This window comes from Rhinolophus ferrumequinum, chromosome 4 (assembly GCF_004115265.2).
Source record: "Rhinolophus ferrumequinum isolate MPI-CBG mRhiFer1 chromosome 4, mRhiFer1_v1.p, whole genome shotgun sequence".
NCBI lineage: Eukaryota > Metazoa > Chordata > Mammalia > Chiroptera > Rhinolophidae > Rhinolophus > Rhinolophus ferrumequinum.
The window spans coordinates 4,180,385-4,201,871 of NC_046287.1; the positions used below are offsets into that span (position 1 = coordinate 4,180,385).

Genomic DNA, 21,487 nt, shown 5'->3' on the forward strand with positions numbered 1-21,487 from the left:
CTGGAAGATCTGTCCCTTGTCAGAGGTGAGTTGAAGTCCCCTACTATGATAGTGTTACTGTTGATCTCTGTCTTTATGTCAGTCAGTACCTGTTTTATATATTTAGGTGCTCCTATGTTGGGTGCATAGATGTTTACTAGGGTTATGTCCTCTTGTCGGATCTATCCCTTTATTATTATATAGTGCCCATCTTTATCTTTTAATATGTTCTTCATTTTAAAGTCTATTTTGTCAGATATAAGTATTGCAACTCCAGCTTTTTTCTCATCTCCATTTGCATGAAATATCTTACTCCAACCCTTCACTTTCAGCCTGTGTGTGTCTTTTGTTCTGAGGTGAGTCTCTATACAGCATATACAAGGGTCTTGCTTTCTTATCCAGTCAGCCACCCTATGTTTCTTGATTGGAGCATTTAATCTGTTTACATTTAAAGTGATTATTGATAGGTACATAGTTATTGCCATTTTAAAATTTGTAGTTAGGTTGTTTTGATCTTTCTTCTATTTACAGAAGTCCTTTTAGTATTTCTTGCAGTGCTGGCTTGGTGGTAATAAATTCCCTTAGCTTATTTTTTTCTGGAAAGCTCTTTATCTCTCCATCAACTTTAAATGATAGCCTTGCTGGATAAAGCAATCTAGGTTGTAGGCCTTTGTTTTCTGTCACTTTGAGTATCTCCTGCCGCTCCCTCCTGGCCTTCAATGTTTCTGTAGAAAAGTCATTTGATAGTCTTATGGGAGTTCCCTTGTATGTAACCCTGTCTTTCTCTTGCTGCTTTTAGGATTCTCTCTTTGTCTTTAAGCTTTGCCATTTTAACTATAATGTGTCTTGGTGTGGACCTGTTTGGGTTTATCCTGGTTGGAACTCTCTGCACTTCCTGGGCTTGTATGTTGGTTTCCTTCATCAGGTTGGGGAAGTTTCCGGACATTATTACTTCAAATATGTTCTCAATCCCTTGCTTCCTCTCTTCACCTTCTGGTATTTCTATGATGCGCATGTTGTTGCACTTGATGTTATCCCAGAGGTCTCTTAAGCCATCCTCATTGTTTTTTATTTTTTTTCTTTCTGTTGTTCTGTTTGGGTGATCTCTGCTACCTTGTCTTCTAAGTCACTGATTCGATCCTCTGCTTCATCTAACTTGCTGGTAATTCCTTCAAGTGAGTTCTTAATTTCGGTAATTGTGTTCTTTAGTTCTAACTGGTTGTTCGTTATGATTTCTACATCCTTCTTTATGTCTTCTCTAAGCTCCTTAAACGTTCTTATCACCAGTGTTCTGAACTCTGTCTCTGAAAGGTTGGTTACCTCTGCTTCATTTGGTTCCAGTTGTGGAGGTTTCTTCTGTTCTTTTATTTGGGACGTGTATCTTTGTTTCCCCATTCTGGCTGACTCTCTCTGTTTATTTTGATATATTAGGTAGATCCCCTAGAGTTCTTAGTTCTTGCTAGGTTATCTTATGTAGTATGTGTCCTTTATATTTGACTCACACCACGTCGTCCTTCTCCTCTGCGTGTGCTCCAAAGGTGACTCTTGTGTTGTGCACACTGTCCCGTTCAAGAAGATCTTTAATTGCTTTTTGCTTGTGAGTAGGTGGGGTTAACTCCTGGGCCGACCCGTTGTGAGACTTGGTTCTGCCCCCCGCAGGGCGCTCTGCTGTGTGAGGGTTGACCACTTAAATGTGGTTTGGCCTCTATGGGCTCTAGTGCCTGCAGAGAATTCCCTCTGGGTGTGTGACTTGTAGGTCAAACCCGGTAGTACTCTGGTTTGGTCTGGAGTTGGCCTCTGGATATGTTGAATCTTGTGCCTCTTAAGCTGGGCCGTGGTAGGGCAGTTTCAGAACAAAGCAAATCACCAAGAACAACAACAACAACAACAAAGAAAAAAATCAAATACATTCACATGTAAAAACACCCGATAACCCCCATTCGACACAGGCAAAGATATCAAAGATATAAAGACAAAGCAAAACAAAACAAAACAAAGCAAAACAAAAAGCAGTGACAGTCTTGGCTTAAGCCCACCAAGTAATGTCCAGGTTGTCCTCTGCTGTACCAAAGAGCCCCCTGCTTATTGCGCAGCCAGAGCCGGTCACCTGGTGCCCAGAGTGACTTTGGGACTGTAGATTTAAATGCGTGGGCCTGAGGGGTCTGGATGATAGTTTTTACAGTCAGTGCAGTTTCTGCCCTTGCCTGCACATGTGCACACTGAGAGTAGCACCACCAGCCCCGTGTCCAGTACTCCTGAGTCTTAGGGCACTTCTTCAGTGTGTGTGTGTATGGGGGGATGCGGGCGGGAGCTTTCTGAGCTGCTGAAAGCCCAGAGCTGTGTGTGCTGCTTACTGCTGATCCCTGGGAGTGTCTCGGCAGTAGCACTTGCCCCGCCCTAGGCAGGCCAGAAAGGGTGGGGGCTGGGGATGGAGGGGTCTTCTCTCTCCCAGCCCAGCCAAAATCACACTCTTCCCGGCCTCTTCCCTGGGTCAGGGCTGCCTGTCAGGCTTCCCAGAGCCTGAGCACTACTACGGCTCCTCTGTAATCTGACACTACTCCTCAGTTCAGGGGCCAGTTTAAGTCTCTGGTAGGGCGGGGGTAGGATTGGAAGGGGGGGGAGGGGCCCAGGTATGGAGTCTGTGTTCTTTGTCCGCCCTAGGGCCCACTGGCCGCCCTCACAGCGGGAGAAATCAGCCGTGGGACGCAGGGAAAGAGCCCACTTCCTGGTCTCTGTGCTCTCTGTTCCGCCCTGGGATCCCGTGCGTGCCCGGAACTGCGGGTGCCACCGCGGTTTTCGCCGCCACCGCGGTTTTTGCCGCCGCTGCCGGCCGTGACCCCCCCGCGGGCCCGTGCGTTTTCACTCCGCTCTCTTCCTTCCTTCCCCTGCTCTCCCAATTAGGGCACCTTCAAGTAATCCTTAGCTTCAAGTAATCCACGAGTGTCTTAGCTGTTCTGTGTGATGAGCAAAGAGTTCTTTGATGGGTTATAGGTCCCGTTTGTAATAAGATCCGGAGGAGAACTCAGAAAGTGCGCCCCGCTGCCGCCATTCTATGATGTCATCTTCCCTAATAACCTGTTATGCTCCTAGCACATCACATTTCCTTCTACCTGCAAATCCCTCTGGGGGAAGCAATTAGTCTTCTCTCTGACAGCTCTACTCAAGAGAATGCACTTGTACTCTTCTCTTTTTGGAGGGCAGAAGAGGAACACAAGATAAGCTGACAATATCCATATGTTCCTTTCCAGGTAAGAAACCCTGAAGGTTAGTTCATACGCTCGCCAGTTGTTTTTATTCATCCTCTTAAAGATGTTTTCCCACAGTCTTCTGCCCTTTGGTATCTCATGAGAAGCCTGTAGTCATTCAGATCATTTCTCCTTGCTAAGTAACGTGCCTTTGTCTTCTTGCAGGATTTTCTCCTTATCTTTGGTTTTCAGAAGTTTAAGTGCTTTTACATTTATTCTGTGTCGATTTTGCTGAGTTTTTTGAATGTATACATTATTAGTTTTGGCCATTATTTCTTCAAATAGCTTTTCTGCCCTGTGTCCTTCTCTTTCTCTGGTCCTCTAGTTAGCTGCATTACAGGGATTGGCAGTTTTTCTGTAAAGGGACAGATAGTGAATGTTTCAGGCTTTGTGGGCCATGTGGTCTGCATTCGAGTGCTCAACTCTTGTAGTGTGAAGGGAGCCCTAGAGAATCAGCAAACAAAGGGGTACGGCCGTGTTGCAGGAAAACTTGATCACAGAATGTGATGGTGGGTCCGGTCTGGCCTGGGCCTTTGCTTATCAGTTCCTCCTGTGTAACACAGCCTTTGAAATTTTCCCGCTCGTCTCTGATGTCCTGGTTTTTGTCGTTTTTCACTCATTTTTTTTTCTTGCCAAATTGATCTTTATTCAAGTTCATTAACTCTTTATCAACTCCATTCTTTCATTAAGTCCATTAAGTAAATTTATTTCAGGCAGTTTTCACTTGTAACATTTCCTCTTTGTTCTTTTATTATGGATGTGTATTTTGGTTTTTCAGCTGAGATTCCCTGTCATTCCTTTTCATATCTTTATTTACAAGTATATTTCCATTCCCTCATGGAGTATAGTTAACTACTGGTTCCTTTATTTACCTTGTCTGATAATTTCAGCATATTAAGATTGGCACCTGTTGGTTGAGAAGCTATTGTATTTTCTTGGCTCTTATGACAGGTAACTTGGCTGTATTTTGGACATTGTAAATGTTATATAGACTCAGTTTTTTGTTTTTGTTTTTTAAATATTGCTCTCAAGAGTATTGATGATGTTGCTTTAGCAAGCAGTTATTTTGTTTAGCTTTAAACTGCCACTGCCATTTAATCCTGTGGTGCACATTTGCTTAGATGCTTCAGTTCTTTAGGCCTTCACTGCAGACTGATTTCAGTTTGCCTCGTACACATGCAGGCCGGAGCCAGCCAGGGACTGGCACTTACATGTTGAGAATCTGAGGTTCCTCTTCCCTGGTCCTTTTATTTCCCGGAGCCTCGCCTCATTCCCTGGTGGCCCTAGTTACTCAGGCCCTTCCCCCTCGTTCCTTTGGCCAGAAAGATAGCAGCTTGTTCTGCTGGCAGTTGAGTTGCCCATCACCAACTCTCCCGCAGAGATTGTCACAGTTTTACCTCAGGGCAGAGACCCAGAAAATGGAGGAAAGCGACAGATATTTTGCTTTCCTTTAAAATTTGCTGTTTTCTTATACCAGTTTCCAAAGCCTTCTGGTAGTTGTTGGGTTTTTTTTTAAGTATTTCCAGAATGTATGACGTATACCTTATGAGGGTATTTATTTGTTAGCGATTTGATTTGTTAGGACTAAACAAAAGTGGAACTTAGTACGTTCTCTTTGACGCAGCTGATGCTAGTCTAGTTCTTTTCCCTTTGTAAATTATTTTCTTCCTGTGGACTCGAAGGATGTTTTCCCTTCAAAGTCTAATACAGTGGTGCCTCAGTTTTCGAACATAACCCTTTCCAGAAGACCGTTCGAGTTCTGAAACGTTCGAAAACCGAGGCATGGTTTCCCCATAGAAAATAATGCAAAATGGGTTAATCCGTTCCAGACCTTTAAAATCAACCCCTAAAACTGCAAATTTTGCATGAATTTTACTATCTAATGATACCATAGATCCATCAAATTTACGGCATTCATAAACTGAAATGTTCTTAACGGAGACGTTTGAAAACCGAGGTACCACTGTAGTTTTTGTTTTAATGTCTCAGATTGATTCAATTGATCATTTCAGTTCTAGGTTGGCCTTTCTGAGATCTGGTTCTTTATTTCTGGAAAATTTTCTTGGATTATAGTTTTAAATAGTACTTTGTTTCATTTCAGTGACTTCGATTATATGTTTGTTGGGCCTCCTTTAACTGCCTTTTATTTCAGCCATTTTGACCTTTTCTACTTCTTTCTTGATCTCATTTTTGTTTTTTCCCGTTTTTTTTTTTCAGTATTCCTTATAATTTAGTCTTCATCTCTGACAAGATTTTTGTCTTTTTTTTCTTTCCTGAGTTTCATCAACTCATGTTTTTTTTTTTTGTCTTCCTGTTTTTTTGTTGTTGTGATTCTTATGTTTTTATGTTTATGATTCAAGAAGTGTCTCGTGGATGGATGGATGCATGGATGGATTTTCCCAAATACTTTGACAGTATTTGATTCGGGTGTGAGTGTTGTATTTTACTTCATCTTTGTCCTCGTTATTATGGGTGGGGAGAGGGGCCGTTCGTCAGCTGTAATGGTTTGAGTTGCATTTTCTTCTTTTTCTTCAGTAGTTTTTTGTGGCCATGGTCTGCTCTGTTCTATTCCCATTCATTTTACAGAAGGGATCCTAGTTTCGGGGCACCCCTCATGTCAGTTCTGTCTTGCATAGTTCCTTTCATGATAACGTCTACGGGGAGGAGGGGGAGCCTTTGCCTTTTGTTTCTGTAGGATCCTTAGTAAGTGTTTTCCTCGCAGTTCCTCCTTTTCCTTCGTTGCTGTTTGTCCCAGGGTTACCACACTTCTTTATATTTGATTCTCCCCCAGAATCAGCTTTCCGGAGCCGGCCACTTCTGGGCCTGCTCACACGCAAGCCCCTTCCCCGTAATGGGTGCTGTGCACCACTCCTGCTCTGTATTTTGGCGGTTATTCCCAGACTTCCTCTTTAAGAGACTTTATTTTACCTTCACCTGAATCTTCCAGGCCCCTCTCTCTCTTCATGGAGTCGTAAGTCTTTTCCCCCCACTTGCTGCATCCACAGATTTGCAGCTGGGTTGGAATTTAGATTGGTTTTCTCCTTATAGGTCATTTGAGCTTTGTGCTATTGTATGTGTGTATGTCGCCGTGTTGGTGAAAGCGTAGGTCACGTGTGTCTTTTATTTAAGTTGTGTTTTACAGGAGGGTGTGAGGGAAGATTCAAAATCACGTAGCCATCATTCTTCCCTCTCCCTCATCTCCTTATGAATCCATTAAAATGGCCTGTTGATTTTACCACAGATAGATCGCTCGTGGATCTGAGGATCTTTAGATCCACGAGAGATCTATCGGTGGTTCTTCCTTCGTCCAGACAACTGTCATCTTACCTTGTGACTGCAGTAGTCTCCTGCCTGCCTGCCTTGTGTTTCATTTCTTGTACATTAGGAAATGCAGCACTCAAATCAGTTGTATCCTTTTTGCTGCGATAAATTGGCTTACAATTAAGTGGTCTCGAGCAGGGAATAGCAAACTATGGCCTGCAGACAAAATCCAGCCCATGAGCTAACAGTGGTTTTTGCAGTTTTAAAATGTTGGGAAGAAATCAAAAGATATTTCATGACACATGAACATTATTTAGAATCCAGACTTCATTGTCCTTTACTACATTTTAGTGGAGCACTGCCGTGCACGCTGATTCTGTGCATTGATTGTTGCCGGTACTGCTGTGCGCTCCTCCTGCGGGACTGAGTGGTGTGACAGAGACCACGTGCCCACGGCCGTTAACACACAGGCCACCGCTGCCCTAGAGCTGTGCGTGATTCACCTCAGCTGCGCCCCTGCCCTGTCTGTCTTCTGGCCTCATGTGTCCTCAGCAGGCCTGTGTGTGTCCCTATGTGACACTTAGAATTCTGCTGCCTTTCCCGGCTTCTTCACCCTGTTTGTGCTCAGCTCCTTGATGTGGGTCACATTCCGAGGGTTTCTGTCCCCAGTCTGTAGTGGAGCCTCTTGGTTACTCTGTCTCCACTCCTGGTTTCCTTTTTGTGCTGTGAAAACTTACTTTCTTCTTTTGTCTGTTCTGTCTACCATCTGTGTAATCACGGGTTTTGGTCTTTCTGTTACAACACAGGCTCTGTAAGTGCCACCGTGTTTGTCTTATTTTATGGTTGTGTTTCCACTTGGTATCTTAACACATTCCTGGCTCATAGTAGGTACTCAGTAAATATGTGTCCCGACAACTAATGTGCAGGGTTGGGGGCAGGGGTTTCCCGACATTGGCTTAGATGTATCAGGGAAAATGTCTTGGGGGAAGTGACATGACCTACACGTAAAGGTTGTATAGGAATGTGGGAGGGGAGGGGACCGAAAAATAGACCTTTACTGAAAGTTTGAAGTTAAGGGAGATGCTTGGACAAAAGCATAAAATGACAGGCATTCCTGTACTTAAAAGAGGCCTGTCACTCAAACTTCCTCTCCGAGTGTCCTGCTCTCATTGCTGGTCTGTTCCCTAATTCCCTTTCCTCTTGGTCCCCTCTCTTTCTGCACCCACTTACCCCTTGTCTCGAGGGGCTCATGGAAACTCCAGAATACTTTTAACAGAACCCAGAGGCAACCTCTTAAGGTCCTTTGAAAGTGAACTTAACTGCATTTTTAATACACGTTCTTTTCTATCTTATTTATTAGTGTTTGTTGTAATGCAATCAGATGTCAATTGTCAAATTACTGATTTTTAGATTTTCTTTTGCTATGTTGAAAACATAAACTGTCTTTTGAATTAAATGTATTTGTACTTAAACGTGTATATATTTAAAGTAAAAAAAATCCTCCCCTAATCCACCTCTTGTCTTACCAGTATTTTCCCTGCCCTTTTTGGGGGAAATGTACCATTGAGAATTGGGTCCTTTTTCTAAGCACATAAGAAGTGTATATGTATACATTTATACATTCGTATTTATATATACACGCAGATAAATAAGTCGCCTTGGTTTTTTATTGAATGTACCCTTTTTAGTTAACAGTATAGTAGAGGACATCTTCCATGTTTGTACATACGGGTATATTTGTCTCGTTTTTTTTAAACATGTATGTGATCTTTTGTAATAGATATTAGTAATTTATATAACTGATCTTCTAATGAGTATGACGTTTTTAATTTCTTCCCAATGAGAAATAGTATGACATCAACTCTTTCTGTGCGTTACTTTCTTGCAGATAAAATAAGGCTTTTCCAAAGTGGACTTTTGCGGTTAGAGAGCTTGCATGTTTAAATTTATGTTAGATGCTGTCGAATTATCTTCTGGAAAGAGTGTGCCAATTTCCCTTCTTTTTAGCAGAGTGAAGAACACCTGTTTCCCACAAGCATTACTCATTCTGTGAGTTATCCATCTTTTTTATCTTTCCTACTTTGTAGGTGAAAAAATAAAATTGATTTCATTTCCATTTCCTTGATTTTTTAGTGAGCTTGAACTGTCTTCAACAGCTCTTAGAGGTAACAGCCAAATTGACCTTTATGTGTCATATGTCTATTCTAGTGTTAACTGCCAGTTTCCAGGCCATGGCTCATGTTTTCCACTGAAAGTGAACACTACATATGAAAGGTCACTAGGTGTCACTAGAATACCATTTGGTTGGGTTATTTCTGGGAGTTTTCTTTGAAGAGCAGACAATTCTATAACATAAAATTCTGACTTTCCCTTTGGACACTAGACTTTTTTATACTGAAGAAAAAAGAAATAAAGGCGAAAGGAATAAAGGTCATCTTGACTGTCACCTAAGTTCTGTTGAAAGAAGTTGATCATCAAGTTTCGTTTTTAAATAACCATCAACTGCCAGATGAGTTGGCAGCCCAGGTCCCGGGCGTTCGTTTTTGCCCGTTGGAGTGTGTGTTGCTGTCCAGATGCCCCGTCTCCCTCTGACCATTTCCTACGACACGTACCTCTTCTCACGTAAGCACAACACCGCTGCCCATTACGTAGGACACTGACATCGAGATGTTCCCGTCAGCAAACCCTCAGCGTCCACTCAGCCTCACCAGCTGAGCCGGTCACACATTTTATAGGAAACAGCTCCACTTGATAGAAGGGCACGCACGTGTCCTCAGTCTATCTCTCAGGAGTCGTGCCGTGGCTTTCATGTCTGTCACTCTGAAGATCACAGATGCTCATGTATAGTGTCGCTCGGTTTGGGATGTCTGCTGTTGCCTCGTAAGAGTTTCTGAGTTCCGTCTTTAGTAGGCGTGCCCTGTAAGTGATGAAGGGTTCTTACCGCTGCTCCCTCTCTGTGTGGGGTGCTGGTGGTGCTCCCCAGGTCACGTGGTCACGCTCGTGCCGGCCCTCCTCTCTCTGGAACGCGAATAGCCCCCTCTGTTACTGCAGCTTTTTGAGGGAGGTACCTTCAGATTACGTAAGTAACTGTTCTTCGTCACACTTTACATGGTCTGTGCACGTGCGCGTGCAGCTTCCGACTTCATGCAGTGGGTTATAATCCATTACTATGACTGTTTCTTTTAATGTTTAAATTGTCCTCGATCGGCCACTGGAAGCCTGTTCACGTTGACTTCTGTGGTTTCACACGTTCCCCATCATTCTCTGAACACTCCTTTTCTCTCTGGCACAGCACTTTAATGCAGACTCACCTTGTACTTTCTCTGTCCCAGCCCTGGTTCAGCCATTTCTCCAAGGGGCCCTGGTTCCTCTCCGTGGAAAAATGGCATTTCGAACCCAGAATCTGGGTGGCAGGCGTGCTCCCTGCCTCTCCCATCCCTCTTGTGGACAGTTAGTGATAGACGTGTGCGTGTCTGTTTACTTTCGTAGCCATCGTACAGTGAGCGAATCAGTGAGATCCCACTGACACGTGCGGTTCCAGCCCACATCCAGGGGCGTCATTCCGGTCCTCATCCCCCGTTAGGCTCATTTACAGGGCGGTTAACCAGATAGGTCGGTGGCCACGCCCTTCACACGGATGTCCCCTCCATGTCGCCCCACACACGCCCTTCTCCCCTGTCCCAATTCTGATGCTCTGGGTGCCCCGCCCCTCACCCCGCCTGGGCTCCACACACCCTGCTGGGGTGCCCCCTTCTCCAGCTCCAAGTCTTCTCCCTAGTTTTCTTCGTTTTGGAAAATATGGTTATTTTCCATAAAAGTGGTTATTTGTGTTAATGTGTTGAGTTTATAATTGTTATTTTAAGTGAATTAACATATGTATTTTAAGAGCTGCTCCATATTAATTTATGTTACAGTAAATATCCACAGATATAACAAAAAAGCTTTTTGAACTCCTTGAAATTTTTTAAGAGTGAAAGGGATTTTGAGCCCCCAAAGCCTGAGAACCGTCGCTTTCCAGCTGTGTCCGTGGTCTCCACGGCCCGACTCGCACCGCGTGTCTCGCTCTGCCAGGTGGGTCTGCACAGCTGTGTGCTCCCCCCCAGCTCGGGGGGGCCTCCAGGTCGTCCTACTCCCCGTCAGATGGTGGGTACTTCTGATGTCCCAGTTTTGGAAGAGGCAGTGGGTGGCGGTGATGAGGATCAAACAGGGCTTCTTGGGGACGACCCAGCACGGGCTTGGTGTCGTGCACTGGGGGCTGGGGTCCGAGGAGCGCCCACGTGGGCAAGGTGCCTTCCCTGCCAGCTTATGACACGTGTGCCTGGGTACCGAGCTTGCCAAGAAGTCTTGACATTTCAGATACGTGGGGAAAATGCCGTTTCAGCATCAAAGTCTCCCCTCAAATGTTGTGCCGCGTTTTACAGCAGTTGGGAGGTGGCAGAGGCCCAGGCCTTCCCACCCCACTCTGCAGTGTGTCTGAACTGGATCACGGGCCACAGTGCTCTGGATTTAAAGCCTGATTTCAGCCTTCACAGAACTATTTGTGATAGAGCAAGGCACGTGTATTAGGATTGGAGAAATTGTTACAGAGGCTCATCAAACACTAATATCAATTGACCCTACTTTTATTGTCCTCGGGGTTTTTATACCCTGGGCTCGTACCCTGATTCAGTCCAGGGTGGAGTTGGTCAGCCTTTTAATGGCAAGTCCAGAGCCCCTGCATAGTGGCCGGAGCCTCTAGTGGGGCCCCCCGGGGTCAGCGTGGCTGGGACAGAGTGGGGGCCCCCCGGGGTCATCGTGGCCGGGGCAGAGTGAGGGGCCCCCGCGGTCAGCGTGGCCGGGGCAGAGTGGGGGGCCCCCCGGGGTCAGCGTGGCCAGGGCAGAGTGGGGGGCCCCCCGGGGTCATCGTGGCCGGGGCAGAGTGAGGGGCTCCCGCGGTCAGCGTGGCCGGGGTAGAGTGGGGGGCCCCCCAGGGTCAGTGTGGCCGGGGCAGTCAGGGAGGGGATGTGGAGGAACCCACAGTTTCAGGTCCGTTTTCCAAAGGAAGGTGGTGATCAGGGAATGTGTTGCCTTTCTACTGCCTGTGTGGTTTGGGACGGTTTCAAGTCTCCTGGCACAGGGCATCCTCTAGTCTGAAGGTCAGTGCTCAGAGGTGACCTTAGGGCGGGGACCTGGCGGTGGGCGGGCCGTAGGGCCTCAGCATGCACAAAGTGAGGAGAGGTCAGGGATGGCGACCTGCAGAAGGATTTGGTAGCAGCAGGCCAGGCGCTCTCGGTGACCTGTACATCCCTTACTACTCACTGTTGTGTTTCCCTCAAAAGCCCTGTTCTCGAATGGTCATTAGCTTCTTCCCCTTCCTGCGGCCTTGGTCAAATACCCTCTCTTCTCTGAGCGCTTTATAGGGCAGTAGCGGGGTATACCTGCCAGCCAGGCCTGCCCTGGCTGCCACCTGTGACCGTCTCCTGACCTGCAGGCTCAGTAGGTGCTCACTGTCACAGCCCAGCTGCCAGCCCTGTCTGCTGTCTGTCCGCTCCGGAGCCCTGGGCTTCGCCCTTGTGCCAGCGGGGAGCCGTGTGACTGGCCCCCTGAGTGAGGAGCGTGTGCTTCCAAGCTGGAGCCTTCACAAAGGGCGTTTGTGTGGTCTCCCCTTCGTGCCTTACGTGGAGTGATACTGGGTGAACTGGCTACTGGCTAGGGTTAGGGGGCGGGTGACTGGGTGGCCTCGGCGTAGCGTTGGTCCAGGCATGTGGAGGGCCCTACCTGGGGGTCGCACCGGGGTCGCGGGTCCCCAGCAGGCTTGCGGTGGGAAGTGCTGTGTTCCTTAGCTCTCAAGGGAGGAGGTGCTGGCCGGCGTGGCGTTTCCCCGAGGGAAGGGTGACACGCACTGCTCTTTCCCACAAGCTCTGAAGTAGCAGCAGTTAGAAAACCAGGGTCAGAAAGTTGGTTCTGGTTTTAGGGGCATCTTTTGAAGCACTTTTCTTCTTAACCACTAGGTGGGGGGATAATGTTATCATTTCACGTCTCTAAAGAAAAGAAGAAATCTAACTGGTGAGCTGTTTTTGTTTATTCAGTGGATTTTGATTGAGCACCTAATAAACGTGGTTTTGATGCAGTGGCTTCAGAATTTCCTAGGCACACTGATGCACGGCTTGTTTGCATGTGTGCAGTGACATGCTACCATTAAGGCCACCTGCTTCATGGTGCAAGGTGACGGCTAAACCCGAGGAGACTGGAGTCAGGGAGCGTGTCTCTACGCAGCTCTCATCTCATCCTATGTGTGCATAAGCTGCTGGAACGCTTACTTCCTCCTGGGGGCGACCGAACAGACCCTCAGAACTTCTCGCATGGGTCCCGCACGCACGTTACCCGACTGCGTGAAGCCTGTCCCCAAACTACTAACTAGTAAGGGATGCTTACTAGTCTTGTAAACTTGGGCCGGTGATCTGGGCACCTCACTTTCCTCAGTTGTGAAATAGGAAACTACAGTACGCACCACCTGGGGTGGTGCGAGGCTTCTCACGAGCTCACTGCCCTTTTTTAAATCAACAGTTACTTTATTTTTTTCTTTTATTCGTATTTTCTTTTATTAAAACAACATAGTGATTAGACATTTATATATCTCACAAAGTGATCACCCCCAATTAGTCTGTTACCCGTCTGACACTGTACATAGTTATTATAATATTCTTACTATATTCCCTATGCTGTACTTTTTATCCTCATGACTATTGTTTCAATTATAGTTGACAGTCAATATTATGTTAGTTTCAGGTGTACAGTGCAGTGGTTAGAACTTTATATAATGTAAGATGTGATCCCCCTTAAGTCTTGTGCCCAGCTGGCAGCACACGTAGTTATTACAGTATTACTGACGGTATTCCTCCGGCTGTACCTTACATCCCCGTGACTATTCTGTCACTACCGAGTCCTCATCCCTTCACCTTCTTCACCCAGCCCCCCGACGCCCCTCCCTTCTGGCAGCCGTCAGTTTGTTCTCAGTATCTGAGTCTGTTCCAGTTTTGTTTGTTCATTTATTCTGTAGATTCCACATATAAGAGACGATCCGGTGTTTGTCTGACTTACTTCACCCAGCACAGTACCGCCTGCGTCCCTCCGAGTGTCACATGGCTGCCCTTCGTTATAAGGATGAGCGTGTCCAGGATCACGTTCATGATGACGGGATTATCCTGGTTCTGTTCATCTGTCTCTACCCAGAGGCTTCTTCGCCACCCCCTCTTTTGCTGTTTTGTTGCTTGTGACCGTGGGAAATAAGAGACAGTTTGCTCGAGTGAGGAGGAGCTGGTTCGGTGCTGCGCGAGGTAAAAATTGGTAGTTAAAGGACTTTTTGGAAAACGCGGCATTAAGAAACATCTCTCCTGTCCTCTTCATCCTTCCTCCCTTCACCTCTTGCATTAGATCGGTTCTGCGCACCCCTTAATGGTAGGGCTACAGGCTTCTACAGGCTTGAGCGGTTAGTTTGGCTTTTTAAGTCAACTTTATAGAAAAGTGTAACTGACGTTAAAGAAGTGTAATTGACATAAAGTAACATGTACCATCTTAAGTGTACCGTTCACTGAGTGTTGACTAACGTGCACACTCATGTTACTACCACAACCAAAAGAGAAAGCGTTTTCATCGCCCCAAAAAGGCCCCTTGTGCCCCTTTGCAGTCAGCTTCCCTGCCGCCGGCCCGCGCCCCACCGCAGGCAGCCCCCCGTCTGGTTTCTGTCACTAGATGAGCTGTGCCCCTTCTAGGGCCTTGTCTCAGCGCAGTCAGCCAGTGTGTGCTCTCGTCCTGGCCTCTTTTGTTCAACGTGATGCTTTTGAGGTTAATCCATGTTGTTACATGTCTCAGGAGTTTCACTTTTATTGCTGAGTCGTGTTGTGTGGGCACAGCCACACTTTGCTCATTCACCTGTTGACGGGTATTTGGGGTTCTTACGAGTGAGGTTGCTGGAAACAGTCATGTTTGCGCCCTCACATACTTTCATTTTTGGGGGTCATTACCCAAGTGCATCCGAGGTGGTTTATCATTTGACATCCCTACAGTAGTGTGTGGTGCTCCATTTGCTCACATCTTCACCAACACTGGTCAGTCGTCTTCATCTGTCAGCTGTTCTCGTGGGTGTGTGATGGTGTCGGGTTTATTTTTTGGTAACAGCTTTTTGAGATATAATTCAAACACCATAGAGTTCAGCCATTTGAATTGTACAAACCAGTGTGGTTTTTAATATATTCTCAGAGTTGTGCAACCCTCACCACATGAGTGTAATACATTTTTATTACCTCAGCGTGAAACTTGTACCCTTCTCATCGCCCTTCTTACCCCCCAGTCCGAGGAAGCCACTAACCTACTTCCTGTCTCTGGATTCGCCGATTCTGGACACTTCATAGAAAAGGAATCATATGTGTGCAGCCTTTGTACCTGGCTTCCTTCTCTTTAACATAATGTTCCCAGGATCCATCCATATTGTAGCTTGTATCAGAATTTCATGTCATTTTGTGAGCAATAGTATGTCGTCGTCTGGATATATCACGTGCATCCATATCATATACATCATTGGCCAGCATTTTCCCCGTTCTGTAGATTGTGTTTACACTTCCTCAGCAGTTTCCCCTGAAGCAAAAAGTTTTAATTTTGATGAAGCCCAATTTATTTTTTGTTTGTTTCCTGTGCTTCTGGTGTTATTTAAGAAATCATTGCCAAATTCAAGATCATGAACATTTATTCCTGTATGTATTGTTTTTAAGAATTTTATAGTTTCAGCTCTCAACATTTAGGTCTCTGATCATTTTGAGTTAATTTTTGTGTGTGGTGTGAGGTAGGGGTCTCATTTCATTTTTTTAATGTTGATACCGGTTGTCTCAGCACCACTTGTTGAAAGATTATTCTTTCCCCAGTGAATTGTCTTGGCACCTTTGTCGAAAAAGAGCCATAAATATATGAGGCTCTAACCTGGTTTTAATTTGTGTTTCCCTGACAATGGTGCTGAACGTCACGCTTAGTGACTGTGTGTCGTCTTTAGTGTAAATCGTTTGCTCATTTTTTAAAAATTGGGTTTTCGTCTTTGAGTTGCAGGCAATACTACCAATTTTTTGGTCAGATGTATGTATTGTAAATATTTTCTCTCAGTCTATAACTTCTCTTTCATATTCCTTATTGTGTTTTTCAAAGCATGCAAGTTTTTTATTTTATCCAGATTTTCATTTTCTTCTTTTGTGCTTTGTGTACTTGATATCCTACGTGAATATCTTCAAAATCATGAAATTTTATCTTTCATTTTCTTGTAGTTTTATAGTTTTATGTTTAGTTTCTGTGATCTATTTTGAGTAATTTTGTGTATGTGTATATGTACGGTTTAAGATTAGGTCAGAAGCATTTGTGTCGCTACAATAATGACATTTACTCACTGAGAAAGTATTTTTTGAGTACTTACTCTTTGCCAGGCATTGGGGTTACTCCTGTACCTAGACAGGAGTATTACCTACCTTCAGGGAACTTCCTTTCTAATGAAGAAAACACATTTGACAAGGGAATGAGGAAGGAGCCGAAGTACTTCTTGGAGTCATGGCATTGGAGCTGAGGAGGAGAAAGGCAGGACGATACGTCGTGCGTTCTGGGATCACCAGGTCGTGGCCTGAGGCAGGAGATGCCAGCACTGTGTTGGGAGTCTGCAGATGGCAGTGGCAGGGATCTGGTGAGAGGAGAAAGCGCGGAGCCAGGTGGACGTGCCCCTGGGGGGCCCCGGCGAGGGGTGCATTGTGTGCGTGTCTCCGCCTTTGTCGTCACTGTGTCCGGTAAGCGTGGGACCTACGCCTGGGGTTGCCTGCTCGATGAAGCCAGGGCCGAGCCACAGCAGCTAGGTTTAAGCAGGTCCCAAACTGAACTCGCTGTCATTTCTGCTTGAAACGTCTCTTTCTAGCTTAGTTTATGGTGCCATTGACTCAGGGTACATAGTTTGCTATTGTGAAGAGCCCCCCACAGCAAAGAGAAAATCAGGCTTATATGCAAACAATGGTCCCCTGTTAAGCAGGCTCGTAGTCAGTCACGCAGCGGGCACTCTTCTGTGCCTGGTTTCTTTAGCTCAGCGTCACGTTGGTGAGACTCACTCATGTTTCTGCAGTTACGTTAGTTCACTTTCACAGCTGTCTGAATACACCCAGGTGACTTGTCCATTTCACTGTTGGTGAGCCTTAGGGGTTCCCTGCTTTCCACTCTGCCAAGGAGCCCTCCTGTGTCTCCTGGAGCCCATTTCTCCTCCCACCCGCCACCCCTTGCCTCTGGCAGCCACCCAGTTCTCTGCATCTGTGAGCTTGGTCTGTCCACACACACACACACACACACACACACTCGCCTTCTTTTAGGTTCCACATGTAAGGAGATCATACCATACAGTAGCTGCCCCTTACCCATGGGGGATGCGTTCCGAGACCCCCCCAGGGGATGCCTGAAACTGCGGACAGTTCCAAACCATACATACACTGTTTTTTTTCCTATGCATACCGACGATAAAGATTAAAAGCTAGGCACGATGGGAGATTAACACCAGTAACTAATAATAAAATAGACCAGTGATAACAATATGCTGTAATGAAAGTTATGGGAATGCAGTCACTTGTTTCGGGGGGCGGGGGGTCCCTTGCTGAAGTCTTCGTGTGACCTCAGTGCTTCCTGCTGAACGTGTTGTCATCAGCCGGAACACGCTTTCTGCTCCTTTCTTCCACCCACACATTTAAAGACTTTTACATCTAAACTAAATATTTATCACACACTGTGGCCATAACTTTTGCAGTTTGAGGTGCAGTAGCAAAACTAACGTGGGTTTCTTTTTCCTTCTTCACAATTTTGCAGGTAGAAGAATTTGTTCTTAGCCACCTCAGCATATGGTTATTTTTCCTTATAAAGTCAACTTCCACCTTTCACCTACAGGGAGCACGTTACGCCTGTGGCATTTCCAAATCGCCTGCTTTACGACTCTTGTGCTTTGGGGCCGTTATTAAGTAAACCAAGGGTGACCTGAACACAGCACTGTGATGCCTCGGCAACGACCGGTCACCGAGGGGTGAGGGGTTACTAATGGGTGGGGAGGGAGATGCTGGACGAAGGGAGGAGGCACGTGGTAACGGCAACCGTGGAAAAGCGAAACCTCGGACAAGGGGGGCTACTGCACTTGTCTTTCTCTGTCTGACTTCACTGAGCGTAATGTCCTCAAGGTCCATCCGTGATGTCACAGATGGCAAGATTTGTTCTTAAGGCTGCGTAATGTTCCATTTTGTATATACTAGATCACAGTTTTTTTATGCAGTTATTCATTGATGGACACGTAGGTTATTTTCGTGTCTCGGCTGCTGTGAAAAGTGCTGCGTCATGTCTGCTTTAATAGGAGACAATTGCATTGTTATGTTCTTCTGCAGTCAAGATGTTGGGACAGCACTTGTCATTTAGCTTTAATTCTGTTGTGTACGTGAGAGACTGAGAAATGAAAACAAACAACGTCTTGGTGTTATGATACAGACAGTTTAGACCAACCCCTCATGCCCTGCAAGGGTCTCGGGCCCCAGGGTCTTTGGACCCCACGTGGAGATTCATTTCACTCCCCTCGTTAGAGCTCTGGTGGCAGGTGGCGGCGCCATCTTCCCGACTTGTTTCAAAAGGAGAAATGCTTTATCGCACCGTGTATACCACACACACATTCCTGAAATTTCCTTTTCATTCTTAATATATTTCAGAGCTTTCTATATCAATATGGACATACTTGCCCCATTCTGTTTTCACTGTATTTTGGTATATTTTCAACTAGCATTTGCATACTAGTTGTTGAGCAGTGATAGTCTTATGAAATGTAGTCAGATGTACTTACGGGCTGTATTTTAAAAGGACTTTTTAACAGATAAGTGAGATTCTGTAAACATGGGAGTGGTAGAAGAGTTTTGATCTTGATTGGGGAGGGATGAGTAAAACAATTTAAAATTCATGTTTCAGTAATATGAGTGAATTAGAAGAGGAGAGAAACTGTAGAGAAGGAGAACATTTAGAAAAGCATTGTAATTGTGTAGAGTTGAGCGACTGAATGCTTGGAAGTAGGTCACAGTCAAGGGATTTCCAAGATAGGAAGGGAGGTGGACGTTCCTCTGGGGGGGATGGCGGGTGTTACGACAGACGGGTTACGGGGGCGGGGGGTAGCTGGGGTTGCCCACCTGGCTCTCTGGGGCGATGGTTGTATCTTAATAGAAACACACGAAAAGGAGAACCTCGTTTTGGAAAAAAGCTATGCTTTTTGGCCTGATTTTTTTAGGAGACTTCTAGCTCTAAATTACTCATTTTCCAGCCGGTTTACCCTTAAATTAGCATTTAATGGCATGTACTTACACCTTTCTGAGTGCTGTGCACTGGTCATTCTGAAGTGTGGTACAAATCTGAAATTGTGGCGTGAAAAGCATACTTCCTTTACGTGCCTCTCACTTCTTTTATACTTAAAAAACCACCATATCGACAAGATTTTGGGAAGTTGAATTTATATGGACCTTATTTGGTACTTATTTTGAAGACCTGTGTATTAGAATGGCCTATGCATGGATTTCTTAAATTACTCACTGACACAGGTGCAGATTTAATCCTGCGTGAATATAACAGAAACGTGCTCATCAGATGACTCCCATTCCTTCCACAGATGCAGGACGGCTGGAATGCACGTCGATGAATCACTGTTCCCTGCCACCAACACTCGTGAACACTTACCGCGCCTGATGAAAAAGAAAGTAAGTGCAAGTTCGGGATGGACAGTGGTGGTTGTGAATTTATTCATGTTTGTTTGTTGTTGTTGTTCTTAGAAAATAAAGCTTTTAGAAATATATTTGAGAGTCGTCTTAAGTATTGCTATTGACGATACTGTTCTTGCCACAGACATTCATCATTTAGTGAGTTAGAGATTATTTTATGCTACGAATGCTCTGATGTAACTTGCAAGCGATGAAAGGGGCTGTGGTTGGCCAAGAGAAAACTACAAGTTGCCAAGAGACCAGCAAACGCTCAGGCGTTCCTGTAATTACTTTAGAATGCAGGTTGTTGGGTCTGTAATAAAATGCCTGTGTTCTGTTTAGCTGGGGAATCTCTAAATCTGACACAGATATCCAAGTGTGTAGTTGTATATTTACAGAAAATCTGCTGACAGAAAAGACAACTGTTTTCGTTTGAGGTCTCATTCACGTTTGGGCCTTTGAGGTTTTTATTTACTTCAGAGTCTTAATTGCGACTTTGAGAGTAAACTAGTTTACTGTGAAATGTCAAAGTCACTGTGTGTTCACATGAGAATCCCCACTGGAGAGAAGATTTGCAGACTTTCTCCACACTGAGTCAGAGAGACTAGAGCTGTACATTTCCTGTAGATTACAGAAGAAATTTCCTGTGGATGTTTCCAAATTTTCTGCCAATAGTAAATCAGGTATCTTCCTTACCTTTCATCTCAGACAAGCCGGAATTTGCCTGTGCTCTGGTGGGTAAACTTCATGCTCCCTGCAGACCTTCTCATCCGATCGTGGGTGAAGTAGAGCACTCAGCTGTCTCTACCCTTCTCTGATATGCTGGACAATAGCTGTGTCTATCGTTTTAAAAATAAAGTATTTTAAACACATCAGTAGTACAAGCACGTTTTCATTGTAGAATATTTTGCAAACACATTGTAAAACATAAAGCAAACATGCCCCTTGACTTCCCTTTCCTCAAAATAAGGAGTTTTCAGTTTGACTTGCTCCTTGCGGATGGGATGGCCAGTAGACGTGCGTCACTCATGCGCGTGCATGTTTTACACGGATGACATGCATTGTTTGGTAGGTTGCTTTTCCTTCTTCAGCAGGATGCTTTGGACCATTTCATGTCAGTCTGTCTAACTGCCTCATTTTTCTGCAGTGTATTATGTGGCATGAATGTGCCCTTCTTGGATTCACTTACCCGTAGATTGTTGTCGATTTTTATTAAGCGAACACGTTGTCTGTGTGGCATATTTGAGTTTATTTCTCCAAGTGGGATATCTAGAAATGAAATTACTGGGTCAAAGTGTGTGTACATTTTTGTTTGAACAGTTCCACTGGTAGTGTACAAGAGCACTACTTCTTGACACTCTGGTGCTGGATATTATTAATCTTTTTAGTTTTTCCTCATCCGAAGCATTAATAATGACTGCTCATACACTCCATTTTTTACCCGCGCCTAAAAGCATTCCCTTTTCCAAATGCAACTGCGATTTGAACCTAACTCCAGACCTTACTATTTTGGGTTCCTTGAGGCGGTTGTCTGCTTTGCTCTCCCTCACTTGTGCTCTTGCCAGCCTGACCCTCTTGCCTACTGTTTTCAAACATTCCATGTGTGTTTGGACACGTCACGTGTTCCCTCTGAAATACGCCCCGCCCAGAATGCACCCACATGACTAGTTTCTGACTTCCATAGGGCTTTGGTAGTTACAACAAATTGCTTTTATGTTTTATTACTATGTCACGATTTCTTGTGTGGCAGGGAGATAACGTGAGAGTAGCAAAAATAAGGAAAAGGAGACTAATTTTGTTTAAGGACTTTCATGGAAACCAAGAATGCTGGGACACTGAAAATGCCTCAGAAAACATAGCTACTTGTACAGCCAGCCCTTCGTTCAGTCTTACAATTCTGTCCTTATTTTTATAGTTGCATAAAATGAAATAAATATTACCAATGCATGTAGAGTGCAAACCTTTCAGAAGGTTTGATTATTAATGTTACAAAAGATACCAAAATGTACATAAAAGGGTTCTTTTCCTGTCTTGCACAATTGCAATATTGTATTAATATTTATGTTCTTTTTTGCACAGCGTAAGTGTATGCAACCCAAAGATTTTGTTCCTAAAACACCAGAAAATAATAAGAGACTTCAAAAGAAATTTGAGAAAATGGCCAACGAGCTGCAAAAGCAAAAAACGACTCTAGGTAAGCAAAGGAAGGCAGCTTGAGCCCCTGCATTGGTGCACACACACCTAGTT

The 21,487-nt window shown here is 45.1% G+C and overlaps 1 protein-coding gene across 6 annotated transcripts in view; it reads left to right on the forward strand.

The window, feature by feature from the left end:
- MCPH1 (microcephalin 1) overlaps positions 1 to 21,487 on the forward strand; it is a 262,924-nt gene that overhangs the window by 13,492 nt on the left and 227,945 nt on the right. For all 6 annotated transcript variants that reach the window (XM_033104480.1, XM_033104482.1, XM_033104481.1 and 3 more), the window contains exons 5-6: positions 19,153 to 19,240; positions 21,320 to 21,434. In XM_033104480.1, the coding sequence (XP_032960371.1) occupies positions 19,153 to 19,240; positions 21,320 to 21,434 (203 nt within the window). The remainder of the gene's footprint in view (positions 1 to 19,152; positions 19,241 to 21,319; positions 21,435 to 21,487) is intronic.